General features: G+C 39.9%; 2 protein-coding genes across 20 annotated transcripts in view; one reads left to right on the top strand and one right to left on the bottom strand.

The window, feature by feature from the left end:
• Positions 1–12,157, top strand: part of MBTD1 (mbt domain containing 1) — a 70,812-nt gene extending 58,655 nt beyond the window's left edge. For 17 of the 19 annotated variants that reach the window (XM_057535508.1, XM_057535503.1, XM_057535505.1 and 14 more), the window contains 2 exons: positions 3,877–4,068; positions 8,907–12,157. In XM_057535508.1, coding sequence (XP_057391491.1) covers positions 3,877–4,068; positions 8,907–9,025 — 311 coding nt within the window. In that variant the 3' untranslated portion in view covers positions 9,026–12,157. The remainder of the gene's footprint in view (positions 1–3,876; positions 4,069–8,906) is intronic. The other 2 variants (XM_007176500.2, XM_007176497.2) reach the window with 1 other exon arrangement.
• Positions 12,158–15,408: 3,251 nt separating this feature from the next.
• LOC103011051 (nucleoside diphosphate kinase B) lies at positions 15,409–19,007 on the bottom strand. The gene is made up of 5 exons (XM_057536851.1): positions 18,986–19,007; positions 18,575–18,704; positions 17,519–17,620; positions 16,619–16,731; positions 15,409–15,664 (listed from the first exon to the last, which is right to left on the bottom strand). Exons 2-5 carry the CDS (start codon positions 18,698–18,700, stop codon positions 15,547–15,549), a joined length of 459 nt encoding a protein of 152 aa, XP_057392834.1. The 5' UTR covers positions 18,701–18,704; positions 18,986–19,007; the 3' UTR covers positions 15,409–15,546.
• Positions 19,008–19,013: the final 6 nt, after the last annotated feature.

Below are 19,013 nucleotides of genomic sequence, written 5' to 3'. Positions count from 1 at the left end.
TGTCTATATTATATTTTACCTTACAATGAATGATTACTGACATTAATAGCCAAAATAATATAAAATATATTGATAGCTCTGATTCTTTTAAAATCTCCCTCCCCCACCCCATAGAAAACTACAGATTTTTCTCTTCATGAAACCTGTCATGGACTATTTCATTCTGAGATAAGATTATTTTTACTTAAAGATTTTTTTAAAAGTAAAAGGTACGTTAGAGGATTAAAACTAAAACAGATTTTTCCAACTGACTTGCCATATGTTCAAGTAAGTGCTAATCTGTCTCATTAACAACCAAGAGACTGAAACAGCGTGAAGAATCAAATATACCTTCACACGTTTGATTATAGTTGATGTTTATTGTTTTTTCAGTGGGGGCTTCTAGCAGCCACTGCAGTGGTGCTTTAGTTTCCTCCCCACATGAAACCCAAGTCAGCTTCACAATAGAGATAACCATCAGGCCTGTCTCTTACCCTCTCTTTTATATTATGGACATAAGCCTCCCGCAGACCAAGAATTATTTTGCTGACTGGCTGCTTACCATGTTTGATATTCACCTAAAAGAACTCTAGAGAACATTGCCAGACCAGGTAGATCAAAGTGATTTCCCACTTATCTGGAACTGATTAGCAAGAAGTCACGTAGTAACTTCATGTCAGTGGACTAACCATAGCAGACGTGATCACTAAGCTTTCTCTAAGACAGGCTGCTTTGGCTTGTCTTTTCACTTTTTATTTATTATTATTATGAGGTTTCAGAATTTTCTTTGCAATGTGTCGAATTTAAGTATGCTTTTTATTACTCAGTGACTTTATGACATATCTTTTAGGACGAATTTCTGAGCATCATATACACAGTTCACATACCTCCTCAGTGTGACACTTACATGATTTGTTTATGGTTTATGGGGCTTAATTATTTTGAATTAATGGGCTAGGGACATGGGAAGAATGTGAAATTAATGAAGTGATGATATCACTATCCCAGTTTTTAGTGACATTTAACATTATCAGATTTCTGGATTAGCTGAAGAAATGAATTTAGCTAAAAATGTAATTTGTTCTTTAACATTTTGATAACTCAATATTATGACATCATCTCTAATGCCTTTATTTTATTTTATTTATTTATTTTATTTATTTTTGGCTGCATCGGGTCTTCATTGCTATGCGCGGGCTTTCTCTAGTTGCGATGAGCAGGGGACTACTTTTCGTTGCGGTGCGCGGGCTTCTCACTGCGGTGGCTTCTCTCGTTGTGGATCACAGGCTCTAGGCACGCAGGCTTCAGTAGTTGTGGCACGCGGGCTCAGTAGTTGTGGCTTGTGGGCTCTAGAGCGCAGGCTCAGTAGTTGTGGTGCACGGGCCTACTTGCTACGCGGCATGTGGGATCTTCCCGGACCAGGGATCGAACCCATGGCCCCTGCATTGGCAGGTGGATTCTTAACCACTGCGCCACCAGGCAAGTCCCTCTAATGCCTTTAAATTGTCCTTTGGACATAGAAAAGAAAAGAACTAGGGACTCACAGTCCCTTATTAGAAATCCTAGAGACCAAATGTGTTTTGGAATTTAGAATTTTTTGGATTTTAGAAAAGAAGTACAGAGTGTGTAGCATATATTATGTAACTCCCCTTGCAGACTCTGCAGCATTTTTTGAAGCAAAATATGTATAAATAGTTACATTTAATGGGCCAAATAAAGATTATAAATAGTATCACCAAGTGAGGTCTGATTTTGTTGCCAAAGTTTTGCCAAAAAAAACTTTGAATTTTGGAATTGAGGATAAGGAATTGTAGTGCTTTGTGAATGAAGAAGCAGTCTTCATTGTAAGGACACTGTTCCTTTTATTTTTTCACATTACTCAGCAAATAATTTATTAGAAATTTTTCCACAAAACTTTACTTACCAAAATAAGAAAGAAGTTAGGGTCCAGGAACCTAAGTCATCCATTGCATGCAGATTTGTATCAGTCAGATAGGCCACAAAACCTTTTATTTGTTTTTAAGTTTGTCTACAGATTATTATATTCTGGCTCTGTTGTTTCATCTTATGGCTCTTTGGTCTTTTTGTACCTAAAATCATCCATCAGTGTGTTCATTGGTAGGGCTTATTTTTTACAGAACTAGACAGTTGATTGGCTTTCTCTAGTTGCGGCGAGCAGGGGACTACTCTTCGTTGTGGTGCGCGGGTTCTAGCCTATTTTTTAATTAGCTGTGTTCATGCTGCAAAGGGATAACTATTAACTAGTGCTTCTGAAAAATAAGGGTGATGTTCTGTCGAGGGAATCATATAGATTGTTGTGTGCGCATGATCTGTCCAATCTGAAAAGCCTTTTTTTCCTCAAGGCTTAGTAATTCTAGAGCAGGAAAACCAGCACTAATTTCTGTACCATCTTCAGGGGCTATCGTAAGTAGTAGAGAGTTGGAGGTTCTCCTTGCATTTTTACCTCCAAGTGTGTAGTACATTAGACTTTTTCGTCTAAATGAATGCTGCAAGTGATTTTGGTTTGGCAGTTGAGAGTTGAATGTGTACTCATAGGAGCTTGGTTTCCAGATCATTTTACATAAGAATACTGTCTAACTTAGATTTGTCTTTTAGTTCTGATTTTGCAAAGGATAATTTCTGATTGCTCTTGCCTGAGTCATTTGTAAACTCTGGAAGAAAACAGATATAATTTTTAGTCACAAAGATATGTAAGTATCCTTCAGCTTTCAATCAAATTAATGCAGTATGCTTGGTTGTTCAGTATTTGCAAAGCTTATTTTTTTGTTGTTGGTAAAAGCATTGTGTAAGTCTTTGAAAGCTTATGTGTGCTTATGAAACCGTAACCAAAGGGTGTTTCAAAAGAAATTAGATTGCTGAAGAAATTGCAGGCAACAAACATTTAAATTTTAGAACTGCTTTTCAGAATAAGAATTATAATTGTTTTCTAAAAGAGTGAATTATAAACCAAAAGTTAGGTTTCATATCAGTAAAATCCTGCCACTCGTATAATTCATTAATTAAACTGTTTGATTTCTCCCTGAAGGACAGTGTTTGTTTGGGCTTATATGGGCAGTGAAATGCCTACAAGTAGGGTTTTAAAACCCTCTCTGCTGGGCTTCCCTGGTGGCGCAGTGGTTGAGAATCCGCCTGCCAATGCAGGGAACTTGGGTTCGAGCCCTGGTCTGGGAAGATCCCACATGCCGCGGAGCAACTAGGCCCGTGAGCCACAATTACTGAGCCTGCGCATCTGGAGCCTGTGCTCCGCAACAAGAGAGGCCGCGATAATGAGAGGCCCGCGCACCGCGATGAAGGGTGGCCCCCACTTGCCGCAACTAGAGAAAGCCCTCGCACAGAAACGAAGATCCAACCCAGCCATAAATAAATAAATAAATAAACCCAAAGTTAAAAAAAAAACAAAAAAAGACTTGAGAGATAATGGACTGAAAAGTACCTTCAAAAAAAAAGTATAAAGCTCTCTTCAGGTAACATCATTTAAAAACAAAAAACAAAAACCCCTCTCTGCCATTGGGTTGTCAGTCCCCCTCAAGCTAAAATTTTTTTGAAGGTAATTAGCCAGCTATTCTCCACACTCGATGCTCTCTGTAGTTCATTTTGCTTTGTTTTGTTTTAAATTGATTAGAGAGTCAGGAACCAGGATTACCAGACTGAGAGACTAGAAATAATCTCCCCCGTCATCCACTCCCCAACAAGCGCACACGCACGCACGCACACACACACACACACACACACACACCTTGTTTTCAGAAATACAAACCTTGCATAGTTGGTTCTCTTTTCAGAGTATCCTATGCAGCACAACCTTTCCTAGTTATGATGCGGTTTTCTTACCACACATGTAAGTAAAAGCTTACTTTAGTTTAACTTGATATTTAGAGAGGAAGATGCCATTTGGGAAGAAGCCTGTCAGTTTGTCGAGCCTGCCCATGACAGGTGGGGTACGGAGGAGCTTCTCTGGTGGCGAAGAGTTGACTCCTCCTCCATATCGAACCCTTCCAGCACAGACTGCCCCGGAGGCCTTCCCACCTCCCCGCACTAGCCGAGAGTTCAATCCCAGCCTCAAAACAGGTAATTGGTCACATCAGCACCTCAGGTACTGCAGAGGGTCAAAGTCTGGGTTAGGGTGGTGGGAGACAGAAGCATGGTCTGGCATGACAGATGCTGACATTAAATTTTTCTTTTTCTTTCAACTAAAAAATTCATTTTCATTAGTCTTTGGTAGTCACTTCACTAAAATGAGTAATCAGGGAAGGATTTTTATTTTGTTACAAGCCACTTTTGAGCTTCAAATTCAGGTAAAGCTGTGATTTCAGTTTATGGAATTGTGAGACAACTTGTACTGTTTCATGGTTTCGTTAAAATGGTTGAACGTTTTGCATTGCAGAATTCTACGTGACTTGACCTGAGGGAGAAATATGCCATAAGGGAGCAATCTGATTAATCAGATCCAAAAATGAGGCTTTGTTCATAGCATTCCATAGCGTCTCACTCAGTAGACAGGATGTGTTTTGTATTCCTGTGTGATTTTGGTTCTGGTAGTAACATTTACCACAATCTTAGTTGAATAACATGGATTTGGAAATATAATACCTGTATAATTTTGGTATTGAATTTGAGTGAAATTTATTTCTATAATTTCATGTTTATATATGTACAGTGATTAAGTAAGTAAATGACATTTAATTTGAATTGAATTGGTTAGGCTAAGCTGGTAGAGTATAAGGAAGACTGCCCTTTGTAATTGCTAAGAACAAACATGTTACCGTAGAATGTCAGAGGCTTCACTTGCATATGATGAATCTTAGACATGAGTACAGATCAAACAGCCCCAAAGCTGAAGTTGTATCTACCTTGGCATATGTTATGCCATATCCTAACTATTGCTTTTAAACAATTGTTTACCTAATTTGCAGTCTTTAAAATGCCTTTTATATGTTGAAAACCATGATGGGACTTAGCACCCAGCTCTATTTTCTTCTCATTCCTCTGTTTGCTAATATTTTTGCACCTGAAGTTGTCATCAGCCTTTTTTTTCCCATTTTAAAATGTGTTCTTTAGCTTTTGCCTTCTTAAACAGTGTATTAGGTGATCTTGATCCTTCCTAGTCTGTTTCTCTGAAGATCACTCGTATCTTTATATCTAGAGAAAATTACTATACCTCTTTTGTATAAGAAATGGATTAGGACTGAAAATGCAAGTTTATCTGCTCTTTTATGGAAATACCTTCAAATGTCTAAAGAGCCTTTCAACTTCTTTTCTTGTCTTTGTAACTTTTTTCTTTTTGTACTTGTTATTGTGAAAGTTTTCTGTAACCTAAGTAATTAACTATAGATATTGTGAGCTCTGAATATGTTTGAATTTTTATTGCATTTTAGATATATTTTCTTTAAACATTAGACTGATTTTGAAGGCGTGTGTCACGTTTTGTGAGAGAACTTGACTTTTAGGATTGGCAAAACCCAGGAACTTGGAGTAGGCATACAGGATGGAACCTACAAGGCCTCCTAAGTGACTTCCCTTTCCACTAGTGTCTATCGTGTGTGTCTTCTGAGCTAGGGGCACATCTTGTGGGATTTAGTGTGATTTTACTGTGGTGAAACTATGTAGGGACTATGTTGCTGTCTTAACTCTCTGAAAGCTACGGTTTGTTTAGCTATTGAGGGAATTTATTATTTATGGACTTCTAACTAGGAGAATGTGATTTCTGTTAGAGTGTCTTCTGAAATGTTAGTGATTAAAGTCAGCAAAGTACTTCTTTTTAAAAACAGAGCCAAGAAAATGCATTTGTGTAGAAAGTGACATCAGCCACAGGATCTATTTTATTTCATCCATCATTCATTGAGAATAAGGCCTGTAAAGGAGAAATGATAAGTGTGAAGATACCGGACAGGCTTTATTTTAGGTTCCTTGAAAACACTGAAACTTTGCATTAGAACATTACACATCTGAGTGACTGTTCCACCTTTATCTTGAGTTACTTTTTTTTAAGAACATTGTTTCCATATTTTAACATGAGTAGAAGCATAATCCAGAACTTTGTTGTTAATAATAAGTGCAAATGGTTTCAGGATGTGCTTTAGAATTTCAATTTACTTTTCTTACATTTAAAAAAACCCAAAAAGCATCTGTTTGAATGGAACATGTTTGGTCTTGAAGCACAGTAATTCTTTTCTCATTCATTTAGCCATCTGATCATCATATAACAAGATATTATTTTAATCAACCTTTTATTGTGGGTACTGCACCTTTAATGAAATTTGGGGTTTCTTTCCTTTTCCATGTGTTTATTTTCATGGTATTGTTCAAATGTCCTTAACAATGCATGTTGGTTTGATTTGAAGGATAACTTATATGTTTGATATCCTCCATAAAAGCATTTTTATCATATTAACTAATTTTTTTAAAGGATTTTTTAAAGAAAGCAAACACAGTCATGTTTGCTTTACCTTTCAGCAGTCTGATTGGTATGTGTTTTGCTATTATTGTAGGCATAGTGTATTCACTTTTCAGTCTTTGGGCTATTAAATTTTTTAACACCATTACCAAAACAAGTACCAAAGTAAAATAAAATGAATTAGCGTTATTGCAAAAGATTATTCTTTTTTTTTTTTTTTTTAATTTTATTTATTTTTGGCTGTGTTGGGTCTTCGTTGCCGCGCGCGGGCTTCTCATTGCGGTGGCTTCTCTTGTAGCGGAGCACAGGCTCTAGTCACGCGGGCTCAGTACTTGTGGCTCGCAGGCCCTAGAGCACAGGCTCAGTAGTTGTGGCGCATGGGCTTAGTTGCTCCGCGGCATGTGGGATCTTCCCAGACCTGGGCTCGAACCCGTGTCCCAGGCATTGGCAGGCGGATTCTTAACGACTGCGCCACCAGGGAAGCCCCAAAAGATTATTCTTTAAATTATTAAATAAGATGTCAAAGACCATTATTTTTGAAACTAAAATCAAGACACGAAGTATTTTTCTATCACTATTTGACTTTAAAAGTAGCCATTTTAATATTGTTCCACGTGGTGTTACTGTTTCATGAAACTTAGTTGGCTTACTACTCATCTAAATACTCTGAGTCCTAATTCTTCTCATAAATTGACCTTTTTCCCCCTGTATAAGCAGTTCCCAATTTACATTCCATATATATCTTCATCCTCTCACTCCAATTGTTATGAAAAGAGCCGTAAAAAAAGAAATAAAAAAATTTCACCTTTCCTTTGGAGACAGTCCCTGCAGGAAGCAGACAGGTGGTTACTCAGTGGCTGAGCAGCCAGCCTGAGAGTCACAAGTTGTGCAGAGGGAGGCCTTAGGCTATATCGGTTCCCACTGTTAATAGCCCTTCAAGAATGCTAGTCTTATGTTACCAAGTCTCCCTACTTTTCATGGTTTTATATGGAATCTCCTGTTACAGAATATTCAGTCAATTTAAAAGAACCACAGGGCAGAGGTGAGGGAGGGAAAAGCCCAGTTTGTGACCTCTGACTTAACAGATCTCTGTGCTGAAGAAATTGAAGAAGAAAGTTAGCATTACTCACCATGGGATTAGATTCCAGTGAGAATACAAGCATAAAAGGTCACCTGTTCTTGAAATTATTTGAAACTTTACCAACTCAATTTTGGTTAAACAGTAACTTTTTAAGAAACTCGAATACATCTCTGAGAGGTTGGCAGTTACTGAGACTAGTGTTTGTTTAACACCTAGCTGAGATCATTTTCACTTAAAAAGTAGGAAAGTAATTTTTTTGAAGGGAGGTGTTCTGTAGGAGGTAGAGGGTGGGCTTCAGGGAAAGGATTTAGGGCAGCCTGAAATTACTGGCTAACTGCACTGAGGTAACTTAAGAGATGTTTTTAAAAAGAGATAGGAAAATCTCAGAATTAAACAGCCTAAACTTTTGCCTAAGACCAGTGCTGGGACCAGCAAAGAAAACATTCCTCTTTTTCTTCTTGCTTGTCCATGCATTAAGAAGAGCCCTCCTGTCACTAAAAATTATGACTAGCATGACTTCAGTGGCTACCAAGAAACCTAAACCCCACTGAAAATACTGGAAACTGAAAAACAGTTGTCCATAAAAATAAAGACCTATTGGAACATGACCTGTTCATAAATTGAGGACTGCCTATACTGTTGTTTGTTTTAATTAAAAAAGAAGTCTTCAGATAAGAACTCAGACAGGTAGTACTACTGTTACGTGATCCCATTGGTAATGTTAGCTGTTTTTGTTTTTGTTTTCTTTTTTGGCCTCACTGCACAGCTTGCAGGATCTTAGTTCCCCGATCTGGGATTGAACCCGTGCCCTTGGCATTGAAAGTGCAGAGTCCCAACCACTGGACCACCAGGGAATTCCCAAAGTTAGCTGTTTTTTATACCAAGGATTTTCACGTTGCTGATGTCAATCAATTTTTATTTTACCTAAAATGATTACTTAAGTTTTTCTTGATTTTAGTTTTAATACAGGTGTTTAATATTATCAGATTTATATCTTTTTTATGAAGGGAGTCTTTAGGTACTCCTTGGAGATAATAACATATTAAAGTCATTTGTTGTGTTACTTACATTCAGAACTATCCAAGAAATATGCTGTTTATGTAGACATTGACATAAAAGTGAGTACTTAATCATGAGAAAAATTCTAATCATTCTAGTCAAATTAGTGATCACTATTACCTTCAACATTTCATTGACAGTGTCCATTTGTGCAGTGCCCAATTTGCAGTATTGTTCCGTTTTGGAACTCTTCTTAACTACGAATATACTTTGAAAATTAAAATTAATTAAATGCTCTTCCTTCGGGGGGGTTAGTTTTAAGAGTTATTGAAGACATGAAGAAGCCTTATTAACTGTGAAGCTGGTGGAACATGAAGCAATCTGAATATTCTAGAAAGACTTAATAACATCTTGTACATTTATTTCTTGCAGTGACTACATTGCAGCTGAAGGAGGAGTTGATAGATGGAGAGGATTATAATTTCCTCCAAGGAGCATCTGATCAGGAAAGCAATGGCTCTGCCAACTTCTACATCAAACAAGAGCCCTGAGGTTGCTCAGAAACTGAGGGTGGGAGGGAAAGAATTTTACACAGGACTGATTTATAATCAATCCAGCTGTACAGCGAGGCTATTCTACTGGGACATTTTGCTAAACATAGAAAATTTCAGTTCCAGATTTTTCAAGTGGGTAGGGAAACTATTTTAGCTGTGGGGGGAAATTTTTCAATTTATAAAGATGGACAATTTTTGTGTTGTATTTGAAGCTTTTGAAAGAATTTTGTAATATTTTCCAAGTTTGGATTTATGTGCATTGTTAACAAGAACTGAAATTCTAACTTTTTTGGTAAGATTAAAGTTTAGGTAGCAGGATTGAAGGAAATGATTTAAGAAGGATATAGTTGTAAATGCAAATGAACTGTCATTACAAATGAACCTTTTTGGTACCTGTTGGGAGATTTTGGGATTTTGGAAGTTAGGCCAGTCACATCTCCAGCTTCCTCTGCTGCAGAATATGCAACTGAACATCCCCCCCGTCCCCACCCCATGGAGAGCGCATCACCACATAGATCACGGAAGGGTAATTAATTCTGCTTGTTGGCATTTTATTGCAGCCCATTTTAAATATTTGTACAGAAATGTTTTTCATTCTGTGAAAATTTCTTTGGAGTTCTGTATGAAACTGGAAGAACTCTGGATACTTTTTTTTTTTTTTTTGGATACTTTTATATGTTCTCTTTTAATTAAGAAATGAGTAAAATTATCCTAACACTAAAGTGTTAAACTGGAATGGTTGACAAGATATGCAAGATCTCAGTCTACATGTTGAGGGGTTGGGGAAAATGCAATATTGTCCTAAGTTTATTTTATTTTCCTTACTAAAAAATACCCCACAAAAGGGATTCTCATCAGTTCTCTGCCATTTCTCTCCATCTGTGAGATAATACTTGGTATAACCACACCCCAAAACACATGTTCTGTATTACCAGGAGAATCAAATTAACAGTTGTTTAAAGCCAAGATAAGTTTAGATTTCAAAATCATTCCAGCTCTGCTTTTAACTATCCTGGATTTGTTAGAAAACTAATTTGAAAGAGAATTTAATTTTCTTAAAATTCCATATATATATATATAATTAGTATGAATTGTCTTTAACTCTATTCAGAATTTTAACAATAATAACGGATTTGGACCATTTTGAACATTCCCTATTTTAAAATTCACATGGCTTCCTTTGAAAAAAGGATATAAGGGTAAATTGGTGAAAGGTTTGCTCTCTGCATTTTTTGACTTTCTGAGTTGTGACTGAATGAGAGAGCTTTAGCATTTACCAGTGAGGTTCATAAACTAAACTCTCAGGAATTACTTGCATCTGTTCTAGAAGTGCTTCTGGGTCTTAGCCTGGCCTCTTCAGAGTGGTAATATTGACCATCTCCTCTGGAATATAGGTAGGGCTAATTAGAAATTAATCAAAATGATTAACCTCTACAGTCCTTCAGCCTATGGAATGCTTTAAAAAATGTTAATGGAAAGCCCCAGGAGACCATTTTAGGTAAGATTTTTTTGTTTGAATTTTAAAATGCATAGAACATTAAAAACCAGCAATTTATTTTCTAAAATATTGCTCTACTTTTGGGAATAATAGCATTGGTAATATGCACAGGTTTACCTCATTCTATGCAAGAGGGGTTAATATCATAAGGTTTTGTAGTTGCTACTGGAAGTAAAATTTGTTACTTTATAGTGTAAGAATGTATGGAATCGCATGTCAACATTTCTTAATACTGACTCTTTAGGGGCATAAATGCAGATCATATCAACGCCAAGTTGATTCTCATGTGTCAGATATATGTGAATTCAGCTGTTAAATTACTGGATATTTATCTTAAACAACATTACTGAGAGGGACCTACTGTAAATGTGACATCCTCACACTTCCCAAATCTTTAACTTTTAAGAATCTTCCTGTAAACTTAAAGCCTGGAAGACTTCCAAAAAGCAAGGGTTACAACAATCTTTATTCTCAGGCTTAGTGAATTAAACCCAGGACTCCGATTCCATGATATGGACACAAGAAGCCAGCTGTATCGTGTGCTCTAACAGTACCCTGGGCTTAGGGGCTCTATAGGGAACTGAATAAACCAGGAGGGATTTGATTTGGAGCCTGGTAATTAGTTCTGTGAAATGCTCATTTGTAGCCAGGTTTTATAAGCTTCCAGTTCTACAGCAAAGCCAGGCTCTGAGTGTTTTCAGATTTCCCACGTATTTATGAAGTGTTTCGTGTCTTAATCCCATGACCAACGTTAAATGTTGGTAAGGACTTCCTACCGAATAAACACAATCTGAAGCCCTCTTCATTGTTCAGACTCTAACTCCCTGCTGCCGATGAACAGAAAATGAGTTGATGCAGAGGAGATTTATGTCTTAGCCACAACTCCAAGTGTACAACTCAGTAGCCCCATTCTCTTCTACAGTTCAAATGTACTGCTGACCTTGGGTTTCTTTTGTTTTTTTTCCTGTTAGGATTATTTGGGGATTTTTGGTAGTTTAAACTCTTTAACCTTTTCCTGGCTGTGTATGAGGAAAGCTAAAGCTGTTATCAACTTCTTATTCTACGGATACTAACACGGGTTTTCAGTGTTTGTTTGTTTTTATTATTATTAATTTTGTGTGATGTGAATACCCTCTCCCATCAATATTTGTATTATGGTGCTATATATTTGGTAATGATCCTTTACTATTGGGAAGGGATTTTAAAAATACTGTGATTAAACTGGGTTTCTTCCTTTGATTTTCATATTTTAAATAAAGCCACAGTCATTTATACAAAAGAAAAGTATCTGTCCCTGGGCAAATCTTTTGAGGACAGAGGTCAAAGTAAACTGCATAAGGTTTTTACATCATTTCTGTATGTATTTGATAAATAGATCAATATCTGTACAAATTTAATCTTTTATTTTCTTGGTAACTTGTGATCATTGAGAAAGTGTTTGAAACTTTCTCGTAAAGTGTATATAATGGCGTGAAAAATTCCTTTGGAGAAATTTATGTTCCTTTCATTTTTACCAAATTGCAAATTTTCAGCATGGATGTGAAAAGCATTAAAATTATAACTTTGTGTACAAGATGAAAATAATTCACTAAATTTGCCCTTTTTTACACAAAATAAAATGTTAAAGTTAAGTTGTATATGAGCAATTCTTTAATATGCTTTGGTATTTGAGGGATTTCCTTTTTTATTCAAAATATTGAGTGCCGCCTTTTTCTTCTTTATTTATTTTTTTGGCCGCGCCACGCAGCATGCAGGATCCTAGTTCCCCAACCAGGGATTGAACCTGCACCCCCTGCAGTGGAAGCACGGAGTCTTAACCATTGGACGGCCAGGGAAGTCCCTTGAGCGCCTCCTATAAGCAGTCGAAGGCCCCTGGGAAAGTCAGATCAGTTCCTCCCTCACAGAACCTGTACTCTCATAAGGTAAGCCAGCACGAATGAGGAAGAATTTACTGCTGGCTGACGAGAGGAAGAGAATATGGGTGGATATATATATATATGGGACTATATATGCCATAGTTGCATTTGAGCCAGGATCTCACTTGGCGGGAATAGGCAAAAACCACAGGAGGGGTGAGTGCGGACCCCTTGTGGGGAAATTAAATCACTTTAGTCAGAACATGGTGTTTCAGGGTTGGCATGATTGCTAGGAGACTTTTTTTTTTTTCCAGCTCCATTAACCTCAGCAACAAGGTTCATAGGATGTAAATCAATTATCCCAGCTTGCTCTTGCTGTTTACATTAAGAGGGAACGCAGACACCCTCCTTTATCAACAGTTGACTCTGTGGGAAATTATCCAACTTTCACTGCATAAGCAGTTTGTAGAGAATTTTATGGATGTTAGATAGCAATGAGATGGATTGGGTATCTTTAGGAGTTAATTTCATCACTTTAGAAAAATATAACACATTCCAAGAAAAACAGAACCTAATTTCTAACCTGCTTCCTACCTTAAATGGCTTGAAAACAGTTGCCCTAGTAAATTGGAATTCCCAGGTTGGCCTCAGTTACTATCCTGAGCTTTGACATATACATTCTTCTTTAAACTGTTACGCGCCTCTTGGGAAACTAGTTCCCTAAAGTGCTTTATGCCCATGTTTTAAGAGGAACAAATGTTTCCCCAAAACAAGTAACTTTAGCACTGTGTTGTTTATCCAGCCTTGTGAGACGGGGAAAACAGCAACTATTTCCTTTCTGCACTCTTACTGAGGCTAGGTTAACATCCCTTTTTGGCCTGTTAAGAATCCCAAGCCTCGGGCTTCCCTGATGGCGCAGTGGTTGAGAATCTGCCTGCCAATGCAGCGGACATAGGTTCGAGCCCTGGTCTGGGAAGATCCCACATGCCGTGGAACAGCTGGGCCTATGAGCCACAATTACTGAGCCTGTGCTCCGCAACAAGAGAGGCAGGCCCGCGCACCGTGATGAAGAGTGGCCCCCGCTTGCCACAACTAGAGAAAGCCCTTGCACAGAAACGAAGACCCAACACAGCCATTAATTAATTAATTAATTAATTTTTAAAAAACTAGCTGTTTATCCTCAAGCAACCGCTCTCTTTAAAAAAAAAAAAAAAAAAATTCCAAGCCTCACAAGCAGGCCAAAGCAGGGCTTGCCTATTAACAACAAATAATTATATAAAAAGTAATGCATTTTTAAAAATGCATTTATTATATGTTTAAAATACAGTTTTACGAAAGCATAAAATGTTCTGAATTAGTTGTCCACTTTCACACACCCACCTGGTATATAGGATTAGGTCCAAAACCCAACCTAACTCCAGAGGCAGTGCTTTTGTCCTCACCATAGCCTACCCTTCCTCATTCAGTTCTACCAAATTAAGTCCTAACATTCATATCCTTCCTCTCAGCTCTCACCACTCCAAATTTGACTTCATCACCCTCCAAACTCATGACTTTATCATGTCACTTGGAAAACTTTATAAAGGTAGTAAAGCACAGTGGCCAAGAGCAGAGTCTAAAGCCAGCTGCTTGCATTGGAACTTGACTCCTTCACTTGTTAAGCTCTGTAACTTGACTCAGTTTCCTATTATAAAATAGGATACTAGTACCAACTTCCTAAGAGTTGTGAACATTAAATGAATTCATGTATGTGAAGTTCTTAGAACATCCCTGGCACAGAGTAAGCCTATACATAATAACTGCTGCTGCTGATTACAGGTACCTTAGCTACTGTGCATGTGGATCCGGGGTGGGCACCTCCACACTAAAATGCAGACCCCAGGCCTGCCCCAGGATCTAATTTCAATAATTGCCACTTAATGTAGTGAAAGCATGTAGCATATATAAACATGAGATTCATTTGAAACTAAAAAATAATCTAGAAAATGTTAAATTTCTTGTCAATCGTTGACTTGAAATTAGAATCCTGACACTTTGTACCAAGCTGTTGATGTGTTTGTCATTGTCTTATAGTATAGCAATGTGCATAAAAAAACGTAATGTTGAGGGCGTTCCCTGGTGGCCTAGTGGTTAGGATTCTGGGCTTTCACTGCTGTGGCCCGGGTTCAATCCCTGGTCGGGGAACTGAGATCCTGCAAAGCCATGTGGCCAAAAAAAACAAAACAAAACGTAGTGTTGAGTCGTTTATATGGAAGTGGCATGAAAAGCTTTCACCAGTTTCCTAAGAAAACAGGTATTCATAAATGCACATATTTCTATAATCTCGTTTTTAAGGCAGACTCCAGGTGACAGTTATAATGTATATTGATAGGTGCTCTTTGGCATCATTTTACAACTGTACCAATCCAGCAAAATTAACAGGCAATATGGATTTTGTAACCACTTACTACTAGCCCAGGAAATAGGCATGATAAATATCGCATCCCAGGGTAGAGAATAAGAAGGGAGGTAGGGTTGCAGGGAATATTTGTGTACCAGCTATGGGCCAGGCACTAGGTTAACTGCTTTACATGCATTGTTTCATTTAATCCTGCATTGCCATGGTATCATCCTCACCTTAACAGGTGTCCTTAGGCTTCCATTTCCTCATTCGTAACTTGCCCAATTTGCAATCAACAAGAATGTAAATCTGGACAACTTGACTAGTCTGTTTCATTCTACCAAGTTTCAACAAATTCTTTGTACAGAAATGTGCATTTCTACATCAGCTAAAGTGGTTGAGATCTTTATTATGTTCATTATTTCCTTATTAGTTTCCTCAGATACGCAACCAGTGCCACACTTGTCCTCTTCAGCCTCACTGCTTTCCCTCCTAGGGTCTGGAAGTATACCAGGTGCTGAGAAGGATTAAATCATTTTTCCATAACAAGCAGGATTAATTTGTTCTGGATAACACTACGATAGCCAGGGAACCAAGTCACGTCCTCCAGCTTAGTAACCAGTAATCAATCACCAGAGGCTGCACACCGTTTTCAAAGGCTTTATTGGTAGATATACTTTAGGAAAGAAACATCCATCCTACTGCTTCCAAGTTAGTGGAATGAAGAGCTGTGCCCAGGGACACATCAGGTGCTGCCAGAGGGGACTGATGCTCCGTCCACCTCTTATTCATATATCCAGTCAAAAGCACAAGACTTGTACTCAACCAGTTCTTCAGGCTTAAACCACAGGCTGATTTCTTTCTCAGCACTTTTTACTGAATCACTGCCATGAATGATGTTCCTAAGAAGGGGAACAATTTCTAGTTACCACATTTTAAAGTACAAAAGTCTGTTTAATGGATAAAGCAAAGGACAGTCACTGAAGACCTTTTCAGCCAGTTGCTCCTTGAAGCAGCTGACCACCCCCAAGTATCTCCTCTTAAAAGCAACTATAAAACTATAAAAGTACTTAATCCAAAAGCATCACTTTTTTTTTTTTTTTTTTTTTTTTTTTTAATGTGGGATCTTCCCGGACCAGGGCTCGAACCCGTGTCCCCTGCATTAGCAGGTGGATTTTTAACCACTGCGCCACCAGGGAAGCCCCAAAAGCATCACTTTTGGTTCAACTTTATTATGCTTCTAAATTTTCAAAACAGTGCTTGTACCCAAGATTGCCACAAAACATTACTTCTCAAATTTTGAAAAATATAGGAATACCCAGACCAAAACCCAAACTAGATGTGACGTATTCATTATCACGGCCATTTCTGCTGTATTTTCTTACAACACTAATTTGCAAAGTCCAATCAAAACATTCACGCTTATTGACAATCCCTTTATTCCATTTGAGTCTCATAACTATAAAAATTTTTGTAGAGATTCTGATGAGTGAGCGAACCAAAAAGGCTAAAAGTGACACACCCTTGGATACAAAGGGCAGAGCCAAGGCTAGACCCCTTCCTTGCCCCACTCTCTGTACTTTCTGCTATCACGAAGGACATACCACAGGCAGCTCCCTTGTGCAATGCCTTGGCTAAAATTTTAAGTAGCCTAGAGAAGTAACCATTTAAGAAAGCGTTCAAAGCAATTATACTTCAATAAAGATGTTAAAAAAAAAAAAGCATTCATCCAGTGATAATTACCACCTAATTTAAACGTTCAAATTTTTCTAAAATTGGAATATGCCAAAAATGTTTGTTTTAAACCCAAGTTAAGTGGCTTTGAGGAAAAGTCATTAGTGTCCCTTGGAGCTTACCTGCCAACTTGAATGCAGAAGTCGCCACGAATGGTGCCCGGCTTAGAATCCGCTGGGTTGGTCTCCCCAAGCATCACTCTCCCTGTCTTCACTACATTCAGGCCCTCCCAGACCTTGACAGTAGGGAAAAGGAATTTCATCAGTTCTGCCATTCAGGACCATTAAAAACAAACATTTACCCCTACCTAACAGCACATATCAGTAAGACCAATCAGTGACATGATTATCAGCCAACCCCAGTAGTAGTAGGGGTCTATATAAAATACTCCATCCCAAGTGTATTGCTAGGATACAGAGAAAAAGTCTGCCCAACTTGGGGGCTTCCCACTCTGGCTGAGACACAGGTTAACAAGACTGAAGAATCCTTATGCAGCCACAAACTCTAAAAAAATAGTGGTGAAAGGGTAAAGAAAAGTGACCAGACTGGAACAGGATCAGTGGGAAGGGCATCGCAGAAGACTGTTAGAGCAAGACATGGCAAAGACTGACATGAAAGGGGAAAATGTATTCCAGGGAAAAGCAGAAAGAAGAAAAGGTCACCCTCAGGGAAAAGGAAGTAGGGCTTCTTTCCCAACAATTTTATTAACTCTCTATTATACCCTCTACCTCTATTCACTTCATTTCCAATTGGCCATTAATGCCACAGGAAGAAATAGACCAGTTCATTTCTAGCACAGGATCACAGAGAACTCTTTACGTTCTGATTCTCGCTTCCTTTTTCCTCCCAAGTTCCCAGTTGCTCTGTAAACTAACTCACTCCAGCAGGCTGCCTTTGTAAAACAAGGAATTTGGAGTATCTGCGGAAGATGTCTAAAAAGGAACATGAAGACACTGAGCAAACTCAGTTACCTATAAGCCGTTACTTTCCTTGGTTCCCTCTCCTCCACCACAAGCACGTACCATGGCCACAATCGGCCCTGAGTTCATGTACTTCACCAGCCCTGGGAAGAATGGGCGGTCTTTCAGGTCAATGTAGTGCTGCTTCAGGAGTTCCTCAGAGGCCTGGCATTGAAGAGGAGGTACCAATTAGGAAGTAAACTAGAAAGGCTCAAATACGGCTCTATCCCATCCTCAGAACCCGCCCGCCCCCCCGCCAGTAACATGGTAGGTTCTCTAAAAGTCTGGGTGTGTATTTTAGCTCACATTCATAACGTGTGTATTTAAAAAAAAAAAAAAAACCCATCCAAACCATGAAACTGATGCTATCTTAGCGGAAAGATTGTTCTGATCATGAAGACACCCTCATGTCAATGACCTGACGGATGTTATAATCCTTAGAAAGAGGTGGTTAGGGAGTTAAGTGTTGGCTGCAATCAAAGGAAATATGCCAGACAGAGGTCATATCAAACCCTCTGGCCCATTCCCAATGCCCTTTTAAACATTTCAGACGTTAACTGAGAAAGCTTGGTTTAAGTTCTTAGGTACTTATCCCCTAAGGTCCAGATCTGTACCCCAAATTTAATGTGGAAGATAAAGTTACTGCCCTATGCCAAAGAGAGCCTGCAGAGAAAGGGCAGAGTAAGGCACACCCCACCTAAGACCTCAATCATCTCAGAGTTGCAAGCTGAAGCACAAAAGGATTCCAGCCTCCATCCTGTGCCTGGGTGGACCTGCGTGGGCCCGGGGCGCAGACCTCCTCCACTCCCTGCTGCCCCCCTGCGGCCCACTGCCCGTCGCAGCCGCGGGAAGGAAGCAGCCCCGGAGCCTGAGTCACGTCACCTCCGCTTACCCTTCCAAGGGCGTCTGTCCCCCCGGGCCTCGGGGAAGGGTCAAGCGGGCCCGTGGCGCCCTGGGTTGGGGGGTGGGGGTTGGAGGCCCAAAGCAATGGGGTATTCGCGGGTCCGAAATCAGCCAAGGGGGACTCCGACTAGGAAAAGACACGCGGATCGGCGCTGCGGGGAAGGAAAACCACCCGCGACCTCGCCGCCGCGGGGGTAGGGGAGCGGGGCGCGTCACCTGAAGGAACTTCATGGCCACAAGGCGGAATCCCTTCTGCTCGAAGCGCTTGATGATCTCGCCCATCAGGCCGCGCTGCACGCCGTCGGGCTTGATGGCGATGAAGGTGCGCTCCGCGTGGGCCATGGTCCTGCGGGCGGCAGGTGCGGTCAGGGCGTCGCGGCCGCGTTCACACAGGCCGCGAGGGGGCCCGGACCCCGGCCCGGAGGCCACGTGGCTCCCGCGCCCGCCCGCCGCTACCGCGGGGACACGTGGCCTGCGGGACGCCTCAGCCCTGCCCGCGCCGGGCCGCCGCCCCTCAGCCGTCCCCGGGTGCCCGCGGAGGACACTCGGCAGGGGTCCCGGGGGAGCGCCCGGCCTGCGGGACCGAGGGGGCCCGAGGGCGGTAAGGGATCTGGGCCGCCGGCTTACCGGTAAGCAGGCGGGCGCGGGCGGCGAT

Source organism: Balaenoptera acutorostrata, chromosome 20, assembly GCF_949987535.1.
Source record: "Balaenoptera acutorostrata chromosome 20, mBalAcu1.1, whole genome shotgun sequence".
NCBI classification, from domain to species: domain Eukaryota; kingdom Metazoa; phylum Chordata; class Mammalia; order Artiodactyla; family Balaenopteridae; genus Balaenoptera; species Balaenoptera acutorostrata.
Note: the sequence above shows the minus strand (reverse complement) of the source record. Positions and strands in the feature narration are given on the sequence as shown.

Coding starts and splice junctions, on each gene's coding strand:
- LOC103011051 (XM_057536851.1), bottom strand. CDS start 18,700: ATGGCCCACGCGGAGCGCACCTTCATCGCCATCAAGCCCGACGGCGTG. Junction 17,621..18,574: donor TGGCCATGAAGTTCCTTCAG/GTGACGCGCCCC, acceptor CTTCAATGCCAG/GCCTCTGAGGAACTCCTGAA. Junction 16,732..17,518: donor CAGGGCCGATTGTGGCCATG/GTACGTGCTTGT, acceptor CCTACTGTCAAG/GTCTGGGAGGGCCTGAATGT.